This window comes from Anas platyrhynchos, chromosome Z (assembly GCF_047663525.1).
Source record: "Anas platyrhynchos isolate ZD024472 breed Pekin duck chromosome Z, IASCAAS_PekinDuck_T2T, whole genome shotgun sequence".
NCBI classification, from domain to species: domain Eukaryota; kingdom Metazoa; phylum Chordata; class Aves; order Anseriformes; family Anatidae; genus Anas; species Anas platyrhynchos.
The window spans coordinates 4,913,202-4,933,529 of NC_092621.1; the positions used below are offsets into that span (position 1 = coordinate 4,913,202).

General features: G+C 36.1%; 1 protein-coding gene across 1 annotated transcript in view; it reads left to right on the forward strand.

Annotated features, from left to right (window-relative positions):
* The window catches only part of RIT2 (Ras like without CAAX 2), a 206,237-nt gene that overhangs the window by 108,714 nt on the left and 77,195 nt on the right, over positions 1-20,328 (forward strand). The window contains exon 4 of the mRNA XM_038171239.2: positions 7,441-7,632. Coding sequence (XP_038027167.1) covers positions 7,441-7,632 — 192 coding nt within the window. The remainder of the gene's footprint in view (positions 1-7,440; positions 7,633-20,328) is intronic.

The following is a 20,328-nucleotide window of genomic DNA, read 5'->3' on the forward strand; positions in this document are numbered from 1 at the left end:
TCCTTTTGTTGTTGCTATTTGCAAAGAAAAACTGGAAAAAAGAGGGAAGAGAGAGGGAGTGATTGGATGTGATATCAGTCAGAGCTTTCTTGTTTTCTGTTGTGTCATCACTGGTAACCTATAGCCACTGCATACCAGAATCCTGCAAACAAGAGCAGCAGGCTTGAAACTTTGACTTCTCTGATAATAAAAAATATCTGCTTGTTATCTCCTAATGCATTGTCCTGGTTTCAGTTAGGACAGAGTTAATTTTCCTTCTAGTAGCTGGTAGGGTGCTGTGTTTTGGCTTAGGATGAGAAGAGTGCTGATAACATGCTGACGTTTTAACTGTTGCAGAGCAGTGCTTACACCACTCCAAGGACATTTCAGCTTCACACTCTGTCCTGCCAACAGGCAGGCTGGGGGTGCAGCAAGAGCTGGGAGGGGACAGACCCAGAGCAGCTGACCCAAACTAGCCAAAGGGGTATTCCATACCATCTGACGACATGCTAAACAATAGATAGGGGTGGCTAGCTGGGGGAAGGAGGGACGGACTGCTCGGGGTTAGGCTGGGCATCAGTCAGCGGATGGTGAGCAGTTGTATTGTGCATCACTTGTTTCATACACATTATTAGTAGTAGTACTATCATCATCATTATTGTTATTATTATTATTGTTATTATTATTTTCCTGTCTTAATAAACTGTCTTTATTTCAACTCACAGGCTTCACTTTCCCATTTCTCTCCCCCATCCCAGAAACGGGAGAGAGTGAGCAAACAGCTGTGTGGTGTTTAGCTGCCAGCCGGGTTAAACCACAACATCCATCTTAAATATATCTTATCCCATGCTGAGGGTCAGTATTTCTTACTGCTGAGTGTCACAAGGGGAAAAAACATCCACTGGAGAAAGGTGCCAGATGTTACTCCTTGCCAACCTCTCAAACTGCACTGGAAATACCACTGTCTTGCAGAAACTAAATAAAAACTATAAAATGAACAAGAAGACAAGCCTTATCATCCAAATGCATGAAGGGTAGTGACTGGGTGAGGACTGTGGCTGTTGTAGTGGATATCTCAGAGTTTGGAATAGGTATTTAGTCTCTGTTAACAATCTACAGCTGAGGTAGTGAGGGAGGTCAGAGGGAAAGTCATCCCTGATCTCTTGAATACTTCTCTGAAGGTGGAGTGAATTTCTCACTAGAATTGATCATCTCTCTCCTGACTGAAGAGAGAAAGTTGAAGACTGCTGTGGAATAGGTGCCTACATTTTCTGTAGCAGAAATGAGATGAAACAAGTCCCATCTCTCGTATCTAGCTCAGTAACAATATTATGGTGGTTATAAGATATATTTGACCCCAAACAAGCTTTCACATGAAAGAAAAAAAAAAAAAAAAGACTAAAAATAGTTAAAAAAAAATAAAATAAAATCATTACAACCCTTCTCACCAGTGTGTTTTCCTTAGATGTATCTGTTTCAGGAAGTGAAAGAAAATAAATGCATACTATATTACAAGCAGTGCCAGATGAAGAATATGTAATCCCAAGGAAGTCAGCTGTGATGTTTATGTGTGTGAGAGAATTTAAAGAGAGATATGGGAGGGTTACACTTTGACATTGAGAAATCATTTGCTGCTAAAACTTAATCTTTGACCATATTCACAAAGAACTTTTCTGAGATTGAAGAAACTCTCAACTCAAACTCTCTCAAAAAAAAAAAAAAAAAAAGAAAGAAAGGGAGAACAATATATTTTCACGTAGATTTTTTTTTTTAATGGTTTATAGTCTTTATGTTTGATTATTTCACTCACTATTTGAAGGATTTATTTTCCCTGCTGAGTTTTCTATGTCCTTTCTGTTCATTTTATCCTTGTTTGTTCATTGTTGTAGATGAACAATATTCTGCCTGTTTCGAAGAACACCCCCCACCCCCCGGCGCTTACTAGAAATGTGAAAAAAAAAACACTTCATAACAAGAATGACCCCTGTGGTAATCAGAGAGACAGCTTTGATTAAGAACATCTGTTAGCAGATTCCTGGTTCTAAAGTCAAGCAGAACATGAGACAAGAAGATAGAGAAAGTGGCATTTCTCAAACTGTGAGGATGGCCTCCCTGGGGAGGCTCTGACCTCTTCCAGAGATATAAGCCAAGATCATAAAAACAGAACAGGCATCAAAATGTGTGGAGTGTGTGTGTAGTTTGAAAAACATGACACCTTTGTTTCTGAGGTGCTGCATCTTTAAATTTCTGAGTGCTGTTCTGAGGAATGTGGAGGAGGACTGCACTTCCACGCACTGCATTGTATTTCCTCCTCAAACACATGCCACACCATGAAATAGAAGGGACTCTTTAAATGACCTCCTGCTCATAGCCTCTGTCTTTTTTTATTTGTTATTTCTTCCTCTCACCTGTTTTTTCCTATTTCCTTGGTGCTGGCAAGGCTTGATTTTAGCAATGCATAACACTGGAGTCCCAGAGACTTCACTTCAGTTTTGAGGTCTGCTGATGTAAAACAGTGATGTGGTTCTTCGTAATGATTCTGAGTTGGGTGAAAGCTTTTCTGGTCCACCACTCTTTCTCCAGTGCTGTTCAGGAGGAAATGCTTAGGAGACTGTAAAAAAACAGACATACCTACTTTTGTGACATCCTTTCCTAGATTACTGCAGTCTAAAAGGTGAGGTTGTTCTGAGCTGAGCATTGGTTGGGTTTGGTAGCCAACAATAAGCTAGTCCTTCATAAGGACATATATATCTAAGAGTAGTCTATTTTGCCACCAAAGGTGTTTCCTTTTCTGAAGACAATACAAAGTTGATCTCACTTGGAAAGAATTTCAAACTGTAATAAATAAATAAATAATAAAATAAATAAATAAATAATCACATCAGTCCTATTTATATTAAAAAGAATGAATTTAAAAACAAATTAAAATGATTGCTCATTATGAAAAAGCCCTCTTGCTTGTTATGAAAAGCAGGATAAAAGAAGATAAATCAGGATAACAGAAAGAAACCACAGGATAAGTATTTTCTTCTACACTAAGCTGTTCTCCTAAAGGCTAATATAAAAAAGAAAGAGTTTGCTCACTCAGTTTGACTTAAGAAAGTATAAAAAATACAGAAGCAGGGACAGCCACGCAAGGATGGACATGGAAGTATTTCTTGGACATGTTAGGAAGAGAAAGTGTTGCTGGGGTTGAAACTTTTGAGAGATGTGAAAGACAAAGAGCTGGGCTTCTACAGATACACTTCCAATTTAAGGAAGTCTGAGATAAATGTGTAGCTGCTGCTGAAAAGAGCTAGTAGCCTAGTGATGAAGAACACAGCAAACTAAAACATTTAGGATTTTCTCTATCCCAGCCTTTACTGGCTCATCTGCCTCATAGGAAAGTTTGATGAAGATATATATACACATATACCCTTAGCAAAGGGGATCATTAAAGGACAAATTAATTCACCTGGGTGTATGTCATTTAATACAACAGAATGGGATGTGACTGAGCATGTGGAGGGAACTGCTCTATTTCATTGCGAGTCCAATCTATCAAATTTTCAAAATCACTTGAGATGCCCTATAAGGGCAATTGGAACAGACATTAGGGACATTTAGGAGTGACATGCTCAAATTTTCTTGCTAACTTTCTTCTACAGATAGGCTTCATATGAGGATTAGTACTTTTTTTTTTTTTTTTTTTTTTTCTTCCTTTTTTTATATTCTGTTGGGAAAATGGAAAAGTTATACTTCTTTCTTTCAACTTTTCAAAAGTTTTAATTTTATTTCTATCCAAACTTGATTTTTATTCTCAAGTACAGCACCTCTCCAAAGGAGGAAGGTGATTTTGTTTCAAAAGATTTCTTATCACACTTTTCAGTTAAGTCTTAGTCATAATACACATGAGAATACTATAGACTGATGTCAAGCTGCAAAGTGCTATAAGCACGACAAAACTTCACTTTAATTCTTAGAATTGATTTCCTTTTGAGGAGGTATGTTTTCCTACTTTCTCTTCCCCTTGATATTTACTGACTTGGGAATGTTTCATATTTTTCCCCTATTGAGTAAAAAAAAAAATGTATCAAGTACTATTCTTGAATATTTTTTTTGAAAAAGCCACTTCTATAGCAGAAAAGAAAGAAGACATTTGTGTGCCAAGTGCACAGATATAATGCCACTTATTTTATAAGAGAACCAGTCAAAAATATAACATAAAAACACTGAAAAATATGTAAAACCTTTGGGTCCATCTTCATCTGTTGTTGAACATCCACAAAACCCAGGTGATTTGGATTTTAATAAGTGTAAACTATGAAATATATCTTGAACTAAAAATTGAACAGCTTTAATTGCTTCTTACTTTTTTGTCTTGTATGTATGGGCACAGCTATTGCAAGATCTACAGCAGGTTTATTGAAAATTGTATTTATCCTGTTTCCTAATTTATATTACTATGTTGGGGTTTTCAGAATGTTAAAAAAAAAAAAAAAAAAAAAAAAATCCAATAAAATGCTTACATGTATTTATGATTAACCTTGGAGTCCTTGAGGATGTAATGAGCATTCCTGCCAAGGAGAATAGCTGAAAGGTGAAAATAAACATCAAAACTAAGAAAAAAAATTGCTAATTGAGTTAACGGAAAACTAAGGGGATGTCCCAAATCCAGTTTGCATAGAATAATCAATGCATCTGAAAATGAATCACTGTCAGCACGACACTAAGGTACATGTATTCTGGCTGCTTAATCTAACACATCAACTGCAATAATATGTCATAATGAAAAAATGGAAAAGCAAATTTATTCATATATTTAAAATAATAATTATGCCCAGGCATGACGCAGAAAGTGTAGGTAAATGTCTCCAGCTCTAGAATAGTGGTGCTTATAAGCTGAGCATTTTGTCCTTTTGGACACAATGTGTAAATCGCAGTGTGTAAAAAATTATAGTGTGTAAATCCAGATTCTCCTTGTACTTAAGGAAAGCCACTGAAAATTCCTGGTGAGTGATCCAGACAGTCCTCACGTTGCAGCAGGTCACTTGCAATATTTAACTTAAACAGAGATATGGGTCCTAATGCATCCTTTGTTCACTGCAAGCAGCTATAAATGAGTGTAAAAAGTTCAGAGCACTTCCTGGAGGTGGATCACCTCACTGAGCAGAGCTAATTCCTTGTAAAGGGCTGTGCAGAATAATCATCTAGTGTCATAATATTAGATTTATGAATGTTCTAACCCAGGAATACAGAACATCTGGGCTGTGATTTGTTATATAACAAAACATCTACTTCATATGTCTACATGGGACCTAAAGGTTCTGTTTAGTTGTCTAAATATTCAGCTCTCTCTAACCCAAAAATAGATAAAGCAGAAAAAGTGTTTTTTTTTTTTTTTTTTTTTTTTTTTGTCAATGAAACCAATCTGTAGTCCATTAATTATATTGATCAGTTTTCCATTATCTATATTGGAGCTTAGGTTGTGGCCTACAACTGCATAGAGATAGTTAAATTCAAGAGCCTTAATCCACAAGTTCAACTCCACATAAGATTTTCACTGTATGTTCAGTCTGAAGGAAGGCATCATGGCCTTGTTTAGCTCCTACTGCAAAGGAGACAACCCCACTAATCACGGAATGGAATAGGTCTAGGTGATAATGAAAAGAGAAGAAACTTGGGAAGGTAGGTGGAGAGATCCTGTCTTGGCAGGAAAGTCAGTGGGTGAGTAAGTGAGCAAGAGTATATTTCCATGCTTAGTAATTAACACTACCCATCTGTAACTCGGAGACTTTGAGTGTGGTCTCCAGTTTGTTATTGTTTTGGTTATTGATCCAGGGGCTATCTAATAAGGTTGAGAGACAACAACCTGGAAACCGGAGACTAGATCTCCATTCATTGTCTTGCACAAACCAACAAAGAATAGATCCCTTTTGGCTAGATGTCTTCTGTCTTTCTACCCACCACTGCCCCACATCCACTTTCAAGAGGATGGAACAGAACACGGCCTAATCCACTCTAAAGATATAGCTTCGCAGATAATAAACTCTCCTGGGATGGAAGTGGTGAGAGTTTAGACATTTTTAAATTCAGAGTAAGCTCAAAGCAGAATCTTACCCTTAAATTGCCTATTAGTCTGCTATTTTGGAGCTTAGTCTATGAACTTCTTCCTGTAGCAGGTGAAATATTTTGAATGATATATAAAAAAGCCCCTGGGTAAAAGATACATCATGAATAAATGATAATGGTCAACACAAAAGTCTCTTCACAGGAAGTATTATCAATCAACATGAGTGACTATTGAGAAAGATTTAAGGCTGGGACTTTTAAAAGAGCATAAGCAATCCATTTCCCTTAAATTTTCAGCAAAAAATTGTGGACATATATATAGCCTAAACTCTTTTTAAAATCCTCACCTAAATTCTCAACAGAGTAAAAAATACAGGACTTGATATTGCATCCTGCTGCTCATAGAAATGGTCCAACATTGATATGTGTATGCCTTGCTTTATCAGACCTTCCTGTATCTTAATATCTCTGGAGAGCTGATTCTGTCAGGAGGATTTTGATCTCACCTGGCTGTTGTCATGGGCTGGTTGTCATGGGCTGGATTATTCTGGGTTGTGATCAAGAAGAGCAAACAAAAAAGAAACTGTCTTTAAAACGCATTCTCGAGCTGCAGTGTCTGAGACTAGTTTTTAAAAAGTAAGCTTTGATTTTTCTAGAATGTAGTATTTGTTAAATAAATTTGAAAACCATACTTGTAACTCAAAATATAGTTGTGACAAAAAAATGCATACAAAAATATAGGAAAATGAAGGAACAGAAAATTGGGCCAATTATCCCTCCATTCAAAATTATTCATTTTGATTTAATGGTATTATCCCACTTTGAACTAAATACCCCAGCTCCTCTGTGAGCATTTGAAAAAGCAGAACTTTTTTTCAGTTTATGTTCCTGTTTTGCTAGGCATTTTTCCAAAGCTGGTGGGAGTCAATGACAATGATTTTGATATTACTGAGTTTCTGAACTGAGTGCATAATAAAGAGTTTTTAACTATCTACCATCCCTAGATAGTAATATAACTCTTCTTTCACACCTATTAGCATCCATTGAATTGCTAGTCATCTATGTGTACCATAAGGGCTGCAGAAGGTTCTAGAGCTACATAAAACAGTGTTTTCTATATGCAGGCACTGGCATAAGTTGATCTTAGAAGATAGAGTTCTCCTGATAAGAAAAGGTTAAAAAAAAAAAAAAAAAGGAGAAAAAAAGAAAGACCTAAGAGAAATCCTGCTGGTGTATTATCTAGGATAATGACCCAGAAGGATGCATGAGTTTCAGCAAAAACTATTTAAAACAGTAAAACAAGCAATGTGAAATTATTTGGGGGATGGAGGAAGTTTTCAGCAAGTCTGTTATTTGCAGATGGAATTTTTTTTCTGCCAAATTACTGAGCATGTTCTTCTTATTTCACAGGCAGAATTCACAGCCATGAGGGACCAATACATGCGAGGCGGAGAAGGCTTCATTATCTGCTATTCCATCACAGACCGTCAATCCTTTCAAGAAGCTGCTGAGTTTAAGGAACTCATTTATCGTGTCCGGCACACCTATGATATCCCCTTGGTACTGGTTGGAAACAAAATAGATCTTGAAGAGTTCAGACAGGTAAGACACTCCACTGATGGTTTTGGCTTGTTTTTTCTTGGTTAGCTCAGGGACTTCTGTAACATATGTTGTACAGCACCACTGAGAATTATTAGTACAAAATGAGGTTTATCCAAAGAGCTACACACTGGGATAGGTAATAAATTAAGGATTTAGCAGTACTTTCCATCTGTATATAATAGATCTGAAAGTAGTCTTGACCAATCATATCCAAATGCTTCTCCCTTTTGCTTGGAAAGGAATACCATGATTTTCTTCTGAAGCTATATATATGTGCAATATGGAAATAGATTCTGTCAGGATTCAGACAAAAAATATGTTTCCTTTGGAAGTTACCAACTATTACATCCAGATCATTTTCATAAATATACTAGGTTTAATTAAAAGTTTATCAAACAGACTGGGAAAAAAAAAATAAAAAATCTAGTTAAATAGATGAATACATATGAGATTGTATTTGCTTGAGAAGCCAGTGGCTGTTATCAGAGTTTTTGGATAAGAATGGGACACAGGAGATTTGAATTCACTTTTATTTGTATTCAACCACAACCACCATAAAACATTTGATTTCTGTGTATATTAGGGCATTGACTGTCATGCTCTCAGAGTCTAGAATAACCTTGGATCACCCTTTTCCCTTTGCTTCCTCTCCCCTTCCTCCTGTTTGTAATGATATTCATATGTGCAAGATGGAGTTAGAGGGAGACCATGTTAGTGTGGCTTCAGTGTAACCAGGTACAAAATAATAAATATCCTTAATATTAAGCAGAAACTTTGAAAAGGGCAAGAAAAGACTTCCTGTATGGGAGGAGGCTCTTTATATATTCTACAGTTGCTTTCAAATGATTGACTTCTGTACAGACACGTTACAGTTTAATAAAATGGTGTTTTTCAGTTCATTAGCATCTGTGCTCATATGATCCTGTGTTCTCTTTTCTACTTCTCCTGTCACTCTTTTCCACATTTCATTGTCTTTTCTCTTCTACCAGAAGAAAATCCAAGGCTGTATTAAGCCTGAAATTAGTTCTGAAGATCTGATGATATACGTTTAAAGCTTCACATCTGTTTCCAGATCATTGACTTTCTTCCTAAATCAGACTGTGACAAAACTTTAATGATGACAATCCAGTTTCAGCTTATCACTCAGCTTTAGACCTCAAACAACAATACCATGTAGAACACGCAGCACAATATGTGCAGCTCCTGGGGTACTTTATATACCAGGTAGGGAAGGGACATGGATTCAGTTGTTCAACTGAGAGGACACCTAATCCCAAGAAAAATGGTATGCGATTGATTTACTTAGGGTTATCTGTAGATAACATTTACAGGAATACTGCATTCACTAAGTGATACAAAGACTCTCATCCATTATTTTTTTTTTGACACTACCTCTTTCTGATCTCATATTTTAATGAGTGTTTATATTTAATCAATGTCAATGCATATAAAAATATATGCCATATTTAAATATTTTACATGTTTCTTGATCTTGTCTGATCACTCAAATGGGAAAATTAATGTGTATGAATGTCTGAACTGGATATCACAAATGGCCCTCAAAATGAAGGGGCTTGGGAAGGCTATTAGGAATGATACCAGACACAATGTCTTTGAGATGTGACATACACACAAAAAGTTATTATATAGGACTGGCACTGGACATCCTGCCTGAATGTGTATCAAGGCAATTCAGAATCATGTTTCTGATTCTCCATGAATCAGAATTCTCTCATGAATCAGATTCTCCGATAGCTCTCCATGAGCTAGGATTTAGGTCTCAGACTCTTTTCATCCCTATCCTTTTTTTTAATTTCCATCACTGTTACCAAATGTGACAAAGTCAGAATGGTTTTCTCAAATATTCTGTGATCTGTAAGTTGAGTTGTGGAAAACCCACACTTTAAAGAATAGTAAAATAATACAGTCCAGATTGTCCAATTTGAATAAAATATCTGAATATTACTATGTCTACATAAGCAAGTACTATGAACGAACTGAAGCAGAGCTATAGTACAAGTCAGTTTATTCTGAAGTCCACATTTCAGAAATAGAGCTTTGGACTAGCTCTACTCCAAGGCTATTGTTTAAATGCTTTGCAGGTGCTAAAGTGTATGAGGTATGCTCTTGGAGCATATCTTCACTTAGCTCTCATCCAAAGTTTGGGTCATGTTCTTAGACTACTGCACAATTGAAAGCAAAGCAGATGTGGAGATGCTTAGGAAATACTGTTCAGAGTGCCACTCTGATTGAAACTAAAACAATCATCTCTGTGCTCAGCTATAAACATGTGTTAATGGGCTTCAGCAGGTCATTATTTCAGAAGTGGGACTTGAGCTTGTGTTGTAGATTTAACAAACACTGAAATAAATTGAGCTATGCTTACCTGATATGTTAAACACTACCTAAGAAACTTGATCAAATGTGGGAAGGTAGAGTGAAAGGAATCTTTTCAGGGTCATGTGTTGTGGTCAGGACTTTATTAATACAGCTTGAATGTTTGAGCATGATAGCCAGCAAACTCTGGGGTGGCATACAACAATGAGATGACAATGTACAGCATTAACACATCGATGATCAAACACCGAGGAACACAAATGTACCCAGTTCAAACTACTGAGAAATGTTAGGTATCAGAATGCAATTAGCCAGACTGGAATTCAGGCAGGGCACCAGGGCTAATATTGGTGCTTTGCTTAATGACATTTTTCTCCTATGGAAATCATTAAAGGCACTGTAATATTATTCATGGTATTTGGAAACATAACATTAAGTTCAACATTCACTGGCATCATTTCCATTTAATGATAATTCTGCAACAATCAGACAGGCTGTAGGAGCTCGGTCAGACAAAGCTCTTGTTTGAAATGCAATTCAATACACAATACGATTAATGATGTATGTCGCTTGCCTCAAATCTATCAACAGCACTACAAGAATAAAACTAATCTGCAATTAAAATTTTATGTTAGTAGGAACGCTACTGAAAACAAAACAGCAAGCTTATTTTTAAATAATGTTTTTATTTTCTGATGGCTTCAGTAAAATTACTGTTGTCTTCAAGTATACCTGTCATTTCTAATGTCTTAAGAAATGGGTTTGTCTGTATACCTTCCTAAAACATGTTTTAATTATATCAGCCTAAAGAATAAACATTTTTTATTTTTTTTCCTGAAACAACGTGGGGGAAGAACTGTGAAAAAGTTGTGGGAAAAGTAAATAATAATAATAAAAAAATCTTCATGCATATTTACAGAATCACCAAATGGCAGTATGGTTAACTTTGGCAGGGACCTCTGAAGGTCATTTGGTCCAACCGTTTGCTCAAGCATGGGCCACCCAAAGCAGGGTGCCCAGGACCACATCCAGGTGACTTATGAAGATCTCCAAGGAGGAGACTCCACAGCCTCTCTGGGCAGCCTGTGCCAGTGCTCCATCACCTGCACAGCACAGACAGGCTTCCTGATGTTTAAACAGAACTTCTTGTGCTCCAGTTTGTGCCCATTGCCTCTTGTCCTGGCATGGGGCACCACTGAGCATAGGCCATCTCCATCCTCTTTGCACCCTTCCTTTAAGTATTTTGATAAGGTCCTCCAAAGCCTCCTCATCTCCAGGCTGAACAGTCCCAACTCATTCAGGCTCTCCTCATAGGAGAGCTGCCTCAGTCCCAGAATATTGTCATAGAATGTATCCATTCTGGTAGTGAGTCTTCCTCCATCCTTCATTCCCTTTCACATATTCATCCTGTAGCTACATCTAGCCATTTCAGACCTTGTTCTGTCCTGAATTTAGAGATACACTAGGAAAGTAAATGGGCATGAGGGGTTAAGGTGTTTATCTGTGTTCATCTTTTGATTTTTAGCCATTGCTCTAAGAAGTATTTAAGTATTATATGTACTTTATCCCATAGCTCTTTGATGTGAAATAGACCACTATGAGCCTGATTAGATGCCATTTGAATGGCAGTGCCTTCTGAAATTAAAATCTTTAGATTGATAAATATAGGCTGTATGTCTGTTTTAATGTCTTTAGAGTTTCAGAAACATTTAGGACCGGCTGATGTATAGTACAATAGATACTTTCACTTCAGCTCTGCTTTGTAACTTTGCCCTGGATAGCACTTACTGAGGTTTAAAAGCTATATAATGGTTAAATATTTTCTAATTAAAACATGTCAATCTTTAAAAATAAAGTAATAAACTGGTCATATTTGAATTGCTAAATCTAGATTTCAGTTTTTAATTAAAATATTTTATAACAAAGACATGTAGCACTGCTGAGAGACCGTTTGAAAAAATTATCCAGAAGGCTCTGCCTACTGACCATTGCAATATATTACATTCAGTAATCCAATGGGGAACTAAGTAAATGAGCTCCTTTGAACAACGTGCTGTAGCTCTGAGCTGAAAAGAACAGATACTTTCTAGCTGCTTTTTCAAATTATATGTGGATGTGAGAACCCCTCTGGAAATTTTACCTACACAAAAATTGTATAGCCTTCATGGAACACTTTTTCCTATACACTATATTTGATCCCAGAGGAATAAACTATAGGCTCATTCAAATCCATGGATAGCATGTTGATAGCCATTGAGGCTAAGGTTATGAGGGCAGCTCATGCTTCATTCAGCTCTTGGCCTCTCTGGGAAGCCTATCATCACAGTTGTTAGTTTTGCCAGTACAGTCTTGGTCCTGAAAAGAATTATGCACTTGTTTACTCTTCCACAGATGAATTGTCTTATTGGCTTCAAGCACAAATACAAGCAGGAACAGGGCTTTTGAAAGCATTTCCTTCTTTCTCCCTCCTCCTACAATTTCTCTTCTTCAGTATGAAATATAAAATCAATATGAAATTTGTCTTTAACATGGAACAGTATCTATTTGTATTAATATCACTTATTAATTACTGGTGCTTACTGCATACTTACAATTTATTATATTTTCTTTCAAAGTTTTATTATGCCATAAGGTAATTCTTGAATCAGGATTACAGTAGCTCCATGCATTCTCATGACCTGAAACAGATGCCTGCGGAATATTCTCACTTAGATGAGGTTTTACTCTGGAATTTATTTGAGATGAGATGACTGGTTATCAGATACCGTGCACATCAATTTCTAGATTTCTCATTTTGACAGTGGATGTAGTGTCATGTTGGCTACTACTAATTCTAGTTTTGTATTGGCTAAAACCTTGAAATGTCTGCATCTGAGACTGCTAACGTTCTAATGTTTTGCTTGTTTGTTTGTTTTGTTTTTGTTTTGTCTTTTTTGTATGAATTACTCTTCAGTATATTTCAGACATTGCCAGTCTGTACCTTCTGTTGCCTGGCTGAGACAATGAAAATAGTTACAGAATATGACATTATATGTTGTTTTCATTTTCCAGTCCATAACAATGAAACACTGTTTACTAGATGTTTTGTCATTCGTATTAGTCATGTAATGGCAGTGTACTGAACTTCTTGCCTTAGTATCAGGATGAATTCCTTTGTTTTGGGGATTAAAACTGCTCTCAAATTTATAGATATCCTTTAGTGCAATCAGTTCCATTTTTACTTAAGGACATTGGGGTGGAAGAATCTGTAAGCTGAATCCTCGTTTCCCATTTATTAGGCCAGTACAGTCCACAGAAACTAAAAATTTCTCTTGTTTCTTCTCAACTTTCAAACTGTAAGTCAAAAGACATACATTTCCTGTTATTTACTGACAAAGAATAATATTTATCTGAGTTAACTTTAGACATGTTAAAGGGATTAGACTAAATGAGTCCTCTGTAAATCCGTGGAGAGCTACAGGAAATATCCTAAGTCTTAGACATATTATAAAATGAGATGAATCTTCCCTGAAGATGTTTGTCTTTATGTCAACTCTAGAAGGAGGCATTGGTGAAAATCTTCCTTGCTTTTATAAAGCAGCATTTGGGTGAGCTGAAGAAAACTGTTTTTAATTGTCCTTTCAATTGAGATTCTAACCTGATTCTTTGTGTTGTGATTGCTGCTGCAAAGTACAAACTAGAATCTTAAAGCAAACTTAGCTTGCCTTTGGTTTCTAATGAATAAAATCTAATAAATAGTCATTCTGAAGGTAGCCCTCCCTTCTAAAGACGGGAGTGAACTGTGAGCTGTGAGCTCAAATGTATTCTGGCAGCCTTAACCTAAAAAAAAAAAAAAAAAAAAAAAAAAAGACAACAAAAAAACGTAGTGGTATCTTTAATGGAAACAAGCTAAAAAAGAATACTGCAAAGAAGAGAAAATGATTCAAAACTATTTGAAAGTTGCATTGAATTTTGAGATTAATTAATTCATCTATCTTGACATCATCATGGCTGTTCATTTTCCCTGGCATTCATGCGGTTATATTTTGCTAGCATGAATGCAAGATGAAACTGAACTATGCTTTTAAGAAGTTTCCATTGTCACTCACATCTTCTTCTCTACATATTGCCTTAGCCACATGATATAATATGATATTTTTCATTTGCTCTTATTTGCTCTTCAAGTTCTGAATAAAGTAAGACATTTTTATGGTTTTGATGGATCTCTGGCAGTTGTCAGAATATTTGGAACTATAACCACTGAAGCTGTCATGATGTTTATTATCTTAGAAAACTGTCAAATATTTGATAATCACTTTCTACATTACCAAAATATGTATCTGGATTCTGATATGTTCTTCTACACTTTTAATTTCTACTTATTTTTAATTGATTTTGATTTTTTTGACATTTCTTTCATACTGTTCACTATCCTGAGAAATCTTCTGCATATCACTAAAATATCATCTTTCAGTATTAGCCCCCAAACCCAAGTCCAAAAAGCGTGTGTGCTTTTCTTTGCCAATGCAACTGTAAGAGTCAATCTGGCAGATGTTGTCTCTTGGAATGGAATTCTATTAATTCTTCTGTCTCTAGCAAATGTTTATCTATATATAGTTTACCTTTTTGTCATTATCATGCTTTATATTTCAAAAATAAACAAACAACAACAACAAAACAAAACCTAAACCGCAGGTTCATATTACCCAGGCTGCAATAAATGCATCCAGACACATAAACAACTGTACTAAAACAGTCGGCTCATTTCTCAATTCATAATTGTGTCAACCTCTCTGGAAATATCCAATAAGTTCCATAATAGATCCAACACAGAACAGAAGACATTTGATGAGGACTAAAACGCAGATAACAAGCTTCTCTATAGGAACAGTAACAGCAGAGAACCAAGAGCTAAACTTCATAAATAAATAAATTGAATGAATAAATAAATAAAATAAAGACAACTAACTGATTGTAGCCAAAGCTGCTATCGTGTAGGATTTGTATGAGCAAGGACTTGTAGTAAAGGGTGTACACTAAGGATGGTGGTGCAAGACCACATCACAGCTAGGGATGTTAAACAGCAGCAGACTTTTTATTGTTTTAAAAGGCTCCCTGTACCTGCTGCTTCCACCTGCTTTTCCTTCACCCTCCACCTCAGAGATTTCGTCCTTCTTATATCATAAGAAACACAGAATTATAGAATCAGAAAAAGGTTTGGGTTAGAAAAGACCTTAAAGATCACCCAGTTCTAACCTCTGCCATGGCCAATCACACCTCCCACTAGGCCAGGTTGCTCAAAGCCTGATCCAGCATGGCTTCAAGCACTTCCAGGGATGGGGCATCCACAGATTTTCTTGGCAACCTGTTCCAGTGTCTCACTGACTTCATAGTAAAGAATTTCTTCTAAGTATCTAATCTAAATCTCTCCTCTTTCAGTTCAAAGCCACTCTCCCATGCCCTATCACTACAGTCCCTGACAGAGTCCCTCCTCAGCTTTCTTGTAGGTCCCCTTTAAGTACTGAAAGGCTTCTCCTGGCTGAACAATCCCAGCTCCCTCAGTCTGTTTTCACAGGAGAGGTGCTCCAGTCCTCTGATCATCCTTGTGGTCATCCTCTGGTCTCACTCTAATAGCTCCATGTACTTGTTCTAGTGGTCCTAGAGCAGGACTCCAAGTGCAGAGCAAAGGGGGAAAATCCCCTGACTCGCCCTGCTGGCCACACTGCTCTTGGTGCAGGCCAAGATACGGTTTGCTTTCCAGGCTGCAAGCACACATTGCTGGCTCATGTTGAGCCATTAACCAATGCCTCCCTCCCCCAAAATCTGACTTTATGTGGCCATGTTTTTTACTCCAGCAGAAGAACACCTTGGAGGAGAGGTGCAAAGCTGCAGACATATTCTCTCACCTGTAGTATTTATCTAGGTTGCCTCTCAAGGTGAATTTAGACTCTGAGATTTGTCTGCTTGGTCAGGAAATTTAGAGGTTTGTTGTGAAGACTTTAATGCACTTTTCATTTGACAGCCACACTAGTGGGATCTTTCTTTCTAACTAAAGCAAGCAAATGCTGCTGGAAAACTAGCCTCACAAACATACTGCCTAGGGTAGAGCTTGTTTGTAAGTTCAGAAATGCTGTTGAGTGAGTCAGAAGATTATTCTCATAGGAAAACCCATTGGTTACACAGTGACCACACAAAACTGTACAGCTTGCAAAGAAGCCCACAGTGGTATCATTTATTGGGTGACCAGGGCTTAGGTAGAAGCTTGTACAGATTCTGGTGCTGGGAAGCAAGATTTTTGAGGAAGATAATTATCCCTTAAGGACTTCCATAGTTCAGTTTTCAGCAGCAGGAAATGGGTAAGGAAGGAGCTGTGTGTGACTCACTCTGGTTCCTGTCCTGCTCCAGGGGCAGTGCTCCAAGAGCCTGATTGCAAAATCCCTTTTTATTTTTCAGTTTATTTACTGCAATTTTCATCATCCTGTCTGTGAATATTCCTCTTGCACACCATGCATCAGACAGTCATAATCCTGTTTTTAATGCAAACAGGGGAGAGGCATGAATGTAATGTAACACACACGGCAGTACTAATTGGGGCACAATTTTCCCTCTCCAACATCTATGCCTGAAGCAATGTGACCTCCCATCTCTCAAGAGTTATCTTCCCATTTTCTCCACAGGGACACATCTACGTGTAAGAGAATGGCATGCAATTGAAAGATATCTTTTTTATATACATGCTACTATTTTTACATAAGCAAAATCAAGATTTCAGCCTAACTCTTATATATTATTTACTACAGTTCTGGTTCAGGAAGCTATTTAAGCATAGGCTTAATTAGAGTGGAACTAATGTATGTTCTTCAAGTTAATTTGCACTTGAGCAAAGATACTGCCCTGAAATTGAGACAGTAATGAGCAACTTTATGAAAACAAAAGTTCCTTGGAAAAGTAGCAGATTAATATAGGAGGTAACCTTTACTGAGTGCATTGTTTACATAAAAATGTGAATTTCTCATAGCAAGGATAGTTTCTTGTGTGTTTTTGCAGTAATAGCTCAAATTCTTTGAAAGAAGAAATTTTGCCAGAATTTAATTACTTCTCATCATGGTGTCACAAATAAAAACATGAGACTGAACATTTATAGAAAAGAAGATAAACCAGTTTTAATCAGCTTAATTATCTTTTCTTTTTTTTTTTTTTTTTGAAGACTTCTTTTTTTTGTTTTGTTTTGTTTTGTTTTTTTCCCACATGAATTAGGAAGTTAGAAAGATCTGTTTTTGTCCAAATTAAAAAACTTGGCTAGGAATAGCAGCATGTTAATTTCACACATGATGATGTTTAAGCTGTGAAGTCACGACAAGCAAAAAAAAAAAAGAATAAATAAATAAAATAAAGCCCAAAGACCTTTACTCAGACAACCCAACTTGAAAAAATGAAAGGAAAATATCTCTGTTTTATATGCATTCTGGAATCTTTAAATCTCTCATACATAGTGTCCAAATTTTATAGTATAAAAGATAATAGCAGCTTCTATATCTCTGAGTAAATTGGTTAGTATAACATACTTAATGCGAGAAGGAATAAGAAGTTATCTATGATAAACTGACATCAAAACACATTATCACAGTTGCAACTCAAAATGTTAAATATCAGAATTCAGATTTCTTTGTTACAGTCATTAGCAGAATTAATCACACAAATTTGCAGATCAGAACTCTGGACATAGGCTGGGAGGTAGAGGATGATGTGTTGTTTGTTGGTTTTTTTTTTCAGTTAATCAGTATTGGGGTTGATTCAGTTTAACACCTTCATCCACTTTTTCCTGATTATTTCCTGGTTATTTCAAAGTGGAAAAAGGATGGGGATCATTTTTGTCATTACTGCATTTACATGTATTTCCTCTATTGCTCTATAAAGGTTATTTTTCTCTTTTTCCATGTCTGTCTCAATTTTCCCACCTACTACAGTCCAAGAGATTAATAAAGAGATTAATAAAGAGAAAAATGTCTTGATGTGTTGCTTTTATTTATTTATTTTATTTATTTATTTATTTATTTATTTATTTATTTTAAATGTGCTGTTTTCATTGTTGTAATAATGTTTGTTTGATTTGGGGGAGGTGTTTGCATGTTTTAACAATGTAATATTCATCAGAGTATTCATCAGCAGCATGGGCCACCATTTGAGTAGTTCCTTTGAGTAGTCCTGTCATATACAGTTAGTGACTGAAATTTTGAAATTGCTTTACATTTCCTCTGAGGTAGTGGGGCAGACAGTCTATTTTCATTCAGTGATGTTTGTCTTAACAAAACCATGAGACGATTTTCCTATTTTTTTCCTTCCAGTGACTTAATTAGTCTCCTCTTACATTATTGCTAAAAATTTGCATTAGTTTCTAAGACTCCATTCATTTCTGCAGTCCACAATTTCTTCCATTCTTAAAACTGAGGACTGCATGAGATATGTTTTTTGTTGTTGGTGGTGTTTGTTTTGTTGTTTGTTGTTTTTTTTTAGAACCATGGAATCATAGAATATCCCAAGTTGGAAGGGATCCACAAGGATCATCAAGTCCAACTCTTGGCTCTGCACAAGACCACCCAAAAATCAGACCACATGTCTGATAGTGTTGTCCAAATACTTCCTGAACTCCAGCAAGCTCAGTGCCATGACCAGTTCCCTGAAGAACCTCTTAAAGTGCCTGACCACACCCTCAGTGAAAAACGTTTTCCCAATAATGCTGTCCCAGCTCCATGCTGTTCCCTTGGGTCCTGTCATTGTCCCTAGAGAGCAGAGCTCAGCGCCATTGTGAGGAAGCTGCAGGATGGGGAGAGAACCTGAAAATAGAAAAGAAAAATAATAATAATAAAAAAAGGATAGAGTTATAGAGATCATGGATGGGTCAGAAGCACTTTGTGATCAGTGACACCTGAAAGTGCTTTGGGAAACCTCAGGCAGGATTTCTGACATGGCTGTGGCTGCAAAATAAATTTTTCTTCAGCCCCTAGATAATTGCTGTATAAGACTTTAGAAGTATTTACCGTTACTGTACTTCTTAGTTTTGGTACTGCTACATCTGATGTCTCTCCTCTTTAGCAAGCCTAGCGGCTTTTGCACATCGTTTGATAACCATTTGAACATGTGAAGAGGAAGAAGTAAATGTTGTGGAGGGCTCTTAGATCTCAATTCATTAATTATTGTTTTTCTGTTCCTAGCTGAAAAACATGTGGTTTGGTCCTTTACATTTAATTGGAAGGGAACCAGCTCCAGAAGATTGTGTGTAAGCCTTATTCCTTGATAAACTGTATCAAGGAATGATAAACTGACTGAAGTCCAGGGAAGTCAGTTGTATTTTGTCCTTCAGACTCTGTGAAATCTGGAGTATGAAGCCATGGTTAGATTGGACAGGGGTAAAAGTGTCATTGTACTCATTTCTGAAAATATTCACTGGCAATCTCAGTAATAAGGGTGAAAATAGAGGTAATAAAATCTGTTCCAATGCTCTGTCTGAGGTGTTGGTAGTTTTTCAGAGTATAATAAGTAAACTTCAGCTCTCTGTATCCCTGCACTGAAGTCAGAAAGAGTTCTTCAGTCTCCAGGGCTGTCAACTTAGTACCATTTATGTCTTACAGATGTATCACACACACACAAATACAGCTTTTACTAATTTTGGAACAACAGCACAAAAAAATAAGAATTTTATATTTGCTCTGATTTTGTGATATTTTCAATATGGCATGTTCATAAAAGAAATTCCACTTTTTAGGGAGCACAGGTAAAATGGACATAAGGGAAAGAGGAGGTGATCAAATAAAATAAAAAAATAAAATAAAATAAAATAACATAAAATAACATAAATAATAAAAAATAAACAATAAACAATAAATAATAAAAAGTCATAAAAGCTATAGAATAGTTCTGCTCAGTTTTTTTTAATTCCATTTCCACAATTAAATATATGTTATATCAAACCTATATAGTAGTACAGAAATCATCTTTATTTTTGTAATTAGTGAGTTCCTTAATCTTGAGAATAAAATGTATAATTTTTTCCTGAAGTGTGTTTCAGTAAACCAAAACAGGGTTGAAATGGTTATTTTCCTTCAAACAGTAAAAAACAGAGAAAAATATAAAATAAAATAAAATAAAATAAAATAAAATAAAATAAAATAAAATAAAATAAAATAAAATAAAATAAAATAAAATAAAATAAAATAAAATAAAACAAACAAACAAACAAACAAAAAAAAAAAAAACAAAAAAAAAACAGAAAGCTTAACAGTATCGTAATCTCTGGCAGAAAATAGTTGTATGAAAAGACTGATATTTAGAGAGAGTCTTAACGCACAGCGGTAATAAAAAATCCCATGGCATATGAATCCC